The sequence below is a fragment of the Furipterus horrens genome, unplaced genomic scaffold (assembly GCF_987537825.1).
Source record: "Furipterus horrens unplaced genomic scaffold, mFurHor1.1.pri manual_scaffold_4, whole genome shotgun sequence".
In the NCBI taxonomy this organism is placed as follows: domain Eukaryota; kingdom Metazoa; phylum Chordata; class Mammalia; order Chiroptera; family Furipteridae; genus Furipterus; species Furipterus horrens.
This window is the reverse complement of record NW_028327174.1, coordinates 137,871,271-137,878,896: the sequence shown is the minus strand read 5'-3', so window position 1 is coordinate 137,878,896 and position 7,626 is coordinate 137,871,271. Positions and strand designations below refer to the sequence as shown.

General features: G+C 37.8%; 1 protein-coding gene across 1 annotated transcript in view; it reads left to right on the top strand.

The window, feature by feature from the left end:
• The first annotated feature begins 1,207 nt into the window (after positions 1-1,207).
• Positions 1,208-7,626, top strand: part of ADAMTSL1 (ADAMTS like 1) — a 400,901-nt gene continuing 394,482 nt past the window's right edge. Inside the window, exon 1 of the mRNA XM_090274075.1 lies at positions 1,208-1,362. Within this exon, the coding sequence (XP_090130201.1) occupies positions 1,300-1,362 (63 nt within the window). The 5' untranslated portion in view covers positions 1,208-1,299. The remainder of the gene's footprint in view (positions 1,363-7,626) is intronic.

Here is a 7,626-nt window from a genome sequence, read left to right as displayed (position 1 = left end):
TCTGGTAGAGTGCAATTTTGCCTGCTGGTGGATTAACCTGACATAGAAGCTTCCTGGCCTTCTCTTGGCATTGTCATCATTTCACTGCTCATTAGCACTTCCTCCAGGGCTGGGCTGGACCTGGAAGGTCATCTTCACATCCCGCCTTCTGGCAGCAGTGGAAGGAAAACGGAGGTAAAACCTACTTCAGCCTTTTCTGCTGCAGTATATAAGCTCTGATAAAGGACATGAAGAAGGAGGCTGAAACTGTCAGTTAAAAGATTTGGGGATTAACTGAAGATTTAATTCACCCCACCCCCACCCCCACCGCGCTAAAGCAGATACTTGAGAGTTGGCAGTGTGTCAAAACCAGGCTGTTCTTCAATCCCAAATTTCAGTGCCACTCATCCCAAGTCTTTGTTAAAGGCTTCTTTTAAAACTAGTGGATCTAAATTTCTAATTGTGCCTTCAGCCTTAGTAAGCTTTGGAATGTTTTAAGTTGTCACATTACAAAGAGCCAACTTCCCTTTTTTACAGATCAAGCCATTAACGTGCAAAGTAACTTATGCCACTATTCAGGTTTAGTGAGTAACTTTCAAAAATTTATATAGTCTCCCTTTTCCAAGTCAAGGGGGAAAATAAAGAGCAACTTTATGGAAGAGGAATAAAGCAGTTGTACAGAGCACATTTAAAGGGCACATTAAGTCAGGTTTTGTCTGTGATTCTTTCCCTTTATGGCATATGTTATATATTGACAGGGATTAAGTTTCTCTCCTGAATGGAACAATACAGAGTCACAGGGAGCTACTGTACTTCACAAAGCAACAGGCATCATCAGCACACGCAAATGGCAAAGAGAAATGGATCTCACAAAGTACAAACCAGGTTAGTTAATAGCACAGGGCTTGGCTTCATCTTGTGCAATTCTGCATCTTTTGCATTTCTCTCCTCGCCCTGCTGCGTGCTCTGGTCTCCTTTCTTTTTAGTCCTCCCCCCCATCCCTCCACCCCACCCCCTTTTTTTTTTTTTTTTTTTTTGCTCTCACTGTTACACTTTCTCTGTCCCCCTGGCTTTGTTATTCAGCATGTCTGATTAGCAGGAGCCTGATTGGCTGGCTGCCTGCTCCGAGAGAGATTCCATTCAGCTTACCCCCCACCCATTCACCTACCCACCCACCCCTAGTCAGGAAATGTGAGCGGGGCTGATGGAAGCTGATAGGCAGGGCTGGAGTGTTAGCACCAGGACTGGATGTGACAGCAGGCAGAGGAGCACTTAGCAGCTTATTCAGTGTCCGACTCGGATTCCGGCAAGGATCCAAGCATGGAATGCTGCCGTCGGGCAACTCCTGGCACACCGCTCCTCTTTCTGGCTTTCCTGCTCCTGGTAAATGCCTTTTCCTTTCTATACATTGCTGTTGCCATTTAGTCTGGGCGCTGTTGGGGTGCTGTGTATGTGTGTAGGGTGTATCTTTATCTTCAAACTCCAGGTAGAATATCCTACATAATTAAAAAAAAAATTCTTTCAGAACTTGAATCCCAACTTCCCAAGGAAAATGAAGTCTGCCAGACGTTGCGGGATTAGTTAGAGGTATATAATAATATCGAGACATGAACTTTGGGATAGCCTGCACAATGTTTGTGAGCTGGGGACTGTATAAATGGTGTGCGTATGCTTGGAATTTGGATGACAGGCGTTCTCACATCAAACTCACTCATTGCAGTTCCTGGAATTTTTTGAAGGATGGGCTGTGAGGGGCTTTCCCCCACTGCCTTTTAAGAATTCTTCTCCCTCTGTGAACATGTGCTACGGAACCAGGTAAAAGAGGGAAAGAGAACCTCTTTGCAGCCAACGCAGGTTATAGCTCATAATTACTGCAAGTCATCTATGGATACAAGTTAATGCTGGTATTTATGAATTGAGGATTATAGTCTTTGATCTCAGATATGCTCTTGAAGAAGAAGAAAATGCTGACTTTCTGTACGGCTGCTTTCCATAGTCACAGTGATAAGATGCTCTGCTCTTGAACATCAGCACACACTGCATTTTTGACTCAAAGTAAATGTTCCATTGTGACTCATACTTGGTTTTATGGGCAGAAAATGAACATTTACTGTCCAAAAAAATCTACACTCAAAATATTAATAGCAATGCACATTTTTTTAAACCAGAGTGTTCTGGGCAGGCAGCTTAGTAAACCTCATCTGAAGGTTTGATTCCAAAATTTGCACACACTGATTCCAAACAAACGTGATTGTAGCTCTCCCTGTCACATTTATGGCATGCCAGCACTTCCTCAGAAGGCAACAGGCAAGAAGGGAACAAGGTAAAAATTCAATGAATATATAGGTTGCATTGATTCGTCAATAGTGAAGGAATGTTTTGTTCTGATTACATTCTGGCAAATTTGATCTGCACTATAATTATAAGAAGGGAAGTAAGCCATTTGGTACAAACTGAAAAACTCCAGGAAGATTCATCAGATAAAGTAATCAGACAGTGATTAACTATTTTATACATTCCCACTTACTTGCATCATTGTAGCCAAGAAATCATAATGCTACATTGCAAATGCTGTAAATATAGAAATATATTTTTAAGTTTTCCTGAAAATTTAAAGGCAAACTGAATTTTAAGCATGAATGGACTGTGAGTTTTAGTTGTTCGGAGGAATATAAAAAGCAGAATGTTTAGGTGTGCTTTATGACTAGCGAAGCAAGCAATTTATGAAAGGTGTCTCATTTTTTCCATATGGGACGTGTTACTTATATACAGACCATTAGGTTGTCCCCCCTTTTTCTCCTTTGTGATTTTAAAAAAGTGTGTGTTCTTTTCCCATCTAATTGTATCACAAAGCAAATTACCAGTACACATTACTTTTTTGCTATCTTCCATATGAAGTATGATCTCATTTTACTTTGGAAAAACTTTCCCATTCAGGAACAGATTGTTTTGTTACCCTTTTGGTAAGTGCATTATATCCATCTTTGATATGTTGACTCTTCATATGTGTATTTGAGCACATAATGAGACTTTTTTCAGATTTAAAACATAAAACACATTTTGTTTAAATTACAGTAATTATATTGAGGATAACATGAAATCAAACCCAGGTTTATTTCATACCTGTATTTAAATGAACAGGGATTCTGAGAGTTGTGTAATGCTAGAAAAGGAAGAGAACTAATTGGTGAGTGCCAAGACACAGCCCTGTGCAGAGTGATAGCAGCATTACTAGTACCTGCCATGTACTGTGTGTCCTGAAGGGCCAGACACTAGGCCAGTTGTTTGAACAGTATTACAAATCATCCGCACAAAAACCTTGCCAATAAGACATTTTAAAACCCATTTTACAGATAAGAAAATAAACTTATATTTGAGCCCCCAAATCAAACACTAATGGAAAGAAAATAACTTGTTTGTTTTGTACTGTGATTATAAAATGCTTAGCAATTGGAAGCAATGGCATAGGTTGGTCTGTGGACTTTGAGATATTTCGGTTTTTTGCATCATCTTGGCCAGTAAAGATGTGTACAATATCATAGGTAATTGTTACACTTGCTCATTAATGGCTACGTTTAGCTTTGTAGCCAAAATTAAGTTACTGACCTAAGAGAAAGTGATCTTTAGCCTGTTCAATAGTTGACTTAGAACTAGAAGTGTGCCCTGGCCAGGTGGCTCAGTTGGTTGGAGTGTTGTTCCATGCACCGAAAGATTGTGGGTTTGATTTCTGGTCAGGGCACATACCTAGATTGCAAGTTTGATCCCAGGTCTGAGATCTTACAAGAGGCAATTAATCAATGTTTTCTCTTGCATCAATCTCTCTCTCTCTCTCTCTCTCTCTCTCTCTCTCTCTCTCTCCCCACCCTTCAACCTTCAGTCTAGATAGAGAGATTGAACTGGTTGGCTTGTTTTTCCTCTAGTTCTTTCATACATTATAAGAGTCTGTCTACTCTTATAATTAAATTAAGCAATTTTGAAAGATCCCTTTAACTTAATTGGAAAACATCCTGTTTGTTTAGTGGCAAGCCAGTTTCAACTTCAAAATAGCCTTCATATCACTGACAGCTGAATCATCTGTATCATGACTTGGTTCATGAGTGTGACAAGTATCACCAAACTTGTTTTTATTTGGAGCATTATTCCTGAGAAATATGAGGTCCCTTTGTCTTTTGTATCTATTTTAAGCTACCACTCATATTTTTATGCAAAGCTCATACGTCATAGACTTTATTTTTATTCTGGACACCTAGGACAGTAGTACTGATCAAGAGATTTTCATCCTGATATTCAGATCAAATTGAGCCACTTAACCCAACTTTCCACATCTTCCCACCCTGCTTCTCTTTTATTATTCTCCCTTTTTTGTCCCAAATTGTTTAGTTCCAAAGGAATGTTGTAGAAACCATGACCAGCCATTGACATATGTGTCCATCCAAACTTAAAGTCAAATCGCTTCTTGTCAGGAAGGCATTTAATCAAATTTGCATTTGCTTTGTGTTCTTTTAAGTGGTTTTAAGCTCTTTCGCCTGCTATTGTAGAAGTTGCAAGGATAACACTTAGAATTATAATAAAGTACATGTGTTTTTCTGTTGAATTTCTTTTTCTTCTCTGCACTAATTTATACATGGAAACCAGTCAAACACAATAGCCCATTCCCTTCAGTTAACTCTGGCAATCTCCTCCACTACTATCTAAGTGGATCTGTCTGCGATGGTGAGAAGCACCTTTAGCTTGTGGAATGAATGTTAAATCCCTTATTTATAGCAGATTGTGGCCTGCTGCAATGAGAGTGAGTGTTTGTATGTGTGTATTCGTGTGTGTGTATGCACAAGTACCTTTCTATAACTGTTCATTCTACATCTTTTGCTTATTATCATGCCTCGATTGTCTTGAAGTCAAACTTCAGGATCCTTTTACATAAATCTGCAAAACATAGTGAGGCATTTCTTTTAACATTATTTTCTTCATGTTTTTGTGAAGTTTCGTGTCTAGACATGGTCAGCTGCATTTTTGTTTTCTCAGGCTCCTGTTTTTAGTGTTTCAGTCTGTTCAGGACCGTTATCTGGCCTCCGTTATTATTTTCATGTGAGCCAGTGCTATTGCTTTATATAAGTTGAGAGAAGTATGTCCAATAGTGGTCACTAGTGAACTACAAAAGAATCTTGTTACACCAGGAATTTTTTTCCTTGAAAGACTATATGGATATTGAAGACTTTTGAGAGAAAGTGAGAGAATGAATAAATGAATATATTTGTACATTTCAATGAGTGTTAATACATGTTGATTCCCCTTTATCAATGTGTTCATAAACCAGAAAACAGTTATCTAGCATATCATGGGGTAAGCTGTTACTCAAACTTAGTAGTTGCACAAAGGTCATCCTTATGTCCTTATAACTACATGAAAGGTGATTTAATTTATGTAATTTTAACCGGTACAGTGTGGTTAACCCCCGTACTCCTTACTTATTTTTTTAACCAAGTTTATTTTGGTGCATTTTGTACAGGATTTATGTTTGGATGAGGCGGGATCTGGTGTTTCAGTTCTCCCTTTTATTATGATTTAATCAAAATATAACTTAAAACTCTTTCAGGAGCAATACATTTCCTGTGAATTTCTGCATTTTCTGCAACACCTAGTAGAATGTCTCATATATACAAGCATCATAATTGTTTGTGAACTAAATTAAGATAAAAGAATTTATGGAGACTCGCAGTTCTCCAATTCTCCACATATTTGGTGTTTTCTAACTTCATATGTAGACTCCAGTTTCTTTGGTCAAGTGACAACTCTGCTTGAAATTTGTCTATTCCAGGTTCAAGGTCTAATTATTTAAATTTCTCACATCTATTTATTTAAGTTCCATTCGACCCTTCCCTCATTATGCATATCCTTCTAGTTCTTGTGTTCTTATGAGTCAATGACTCAAAAGAGACCTCTTCATTAGCATAAAAAGATTAGCCTTTTTTTTTTTTTTGAGTGAGAGCATTCCTTGAATCATCATGAGTTGAGATAATCACAGGAAAATGTGTCTAAATTAAGTTTTACAGTCTTGCCGTTTTTCCTAACTTCTTCTAGAGAGCTGGCTTCAAACTTTATGTTTTCACCAGAATGAGACAAGTCCATGTCATTTTCTGTCTACATCATAACAACCATACCATGTGGTTGAATTTTGGCTTGATTGGCAGAACTGGCTCATGAGCGACTTAGGACTGGCATACCAGGGGGTGATGTCAGTCCTAAAGGATCCTAATTGAAATAGGCCAGCACAGCTGTGAAGGGAGCCTGCCTGCTCACTGGGGTGAGCTGTTGCTATCAATCCCTTCTTTCCATGAGCTCAAAAGTAAATGACTAAATCTCCCCAATTCCCGAACTCCAAGATTAAAACCTACATTGAATAAAGCTTAACTGTTCTGATTTCCCCTCCCTGGGACTTTGCTAACTAGATACCCAGCATGTAGGGCAGGTAGAAGTTTTCTGGCCATGTCACAAAGATGCCCCAGTGGTAGTAGCCTGCAGCCAACAATGACCTCTGCCAACAATGACCTCTGAATTTTCATTTGTTTTATTTCTAGAAGCTCGGTATTTATTAATCAGTTTGAATGTTTTCCTATATTTATCATTGGTCTATATATCAGTCTTAGAAATATATCTTATCTCACTAATTATTTAACCTTTATTAAAAGAAATACTGCAATTTCTCTGTTTGACTACCCCCACCCCAAATTCCACTAATAATATATAGCTACATGTAGTCAGCATTTAATGACTGTTTTTCAGAGGCATAAATACTTACTTATATTCTCTAATATTTTCAACTGTAACTTCTTCTAATTCTTGTGCTTTCATGCATTTATCTCTGTCATTGTGCTTCTCAGACTGTACTTACATGTCTGTCTGCTCCGCAAAGTTGTGGCTGACAACAGAAAGAATGAGTTGTTCCTCCTACTTCTCTCAGAATGTCTGGTAATTAGGTCTCAATAAATTTTTTTAATGAATGAATAAATGGATGAATAAGAATAACTTGTCAGGAGAAGGTAAAAAGAAGATAAAATACATGTAACAAGGGAAAATGTGAATATCCATTTCATATATGAAGCATTTCACTAATCCTGATGTTGATAAGACGAAGTCAATAATCCTAAGAAATTTCAAAGAGAAGACACATCTATTTTATTTTATTTTTCTTTCTCTCAAACATCCACATCCACACAATGAACAACAATCCCTCCTGTTGTTAATAGAATGAATTTTGGATGTTTCTTATCTTTTTAAATTCATTTAGTTCTCAGCTGTTTTTTCTTTTATGAAATTGATCCTCAAGAATAAAATGATATTTACATTAGCCACAGTTTTATAAAACGGTAAGGTAGTTATAAACTCTTATTTTAGCGGAGATAGTACAATGGAATCACAGAAACTCATTTCTTTTTACTACTCAGCACTAAGATAAACTATATTTCCCAGCCTTCTCTGTCAGTAGATGTAGCAATATGAGTGAATTCTAGTCAATAAATTGTAGTTAGAAGTGAAATATGGCACTTCTAGGCCTAATATCTCTCATGTAATACTTTAAGCACCAAGCACTCTCTTTTTCTGCCTGCTGGATGCAGAGAATCCAGTAAAGAACTTCAGGACTCTAGGGAA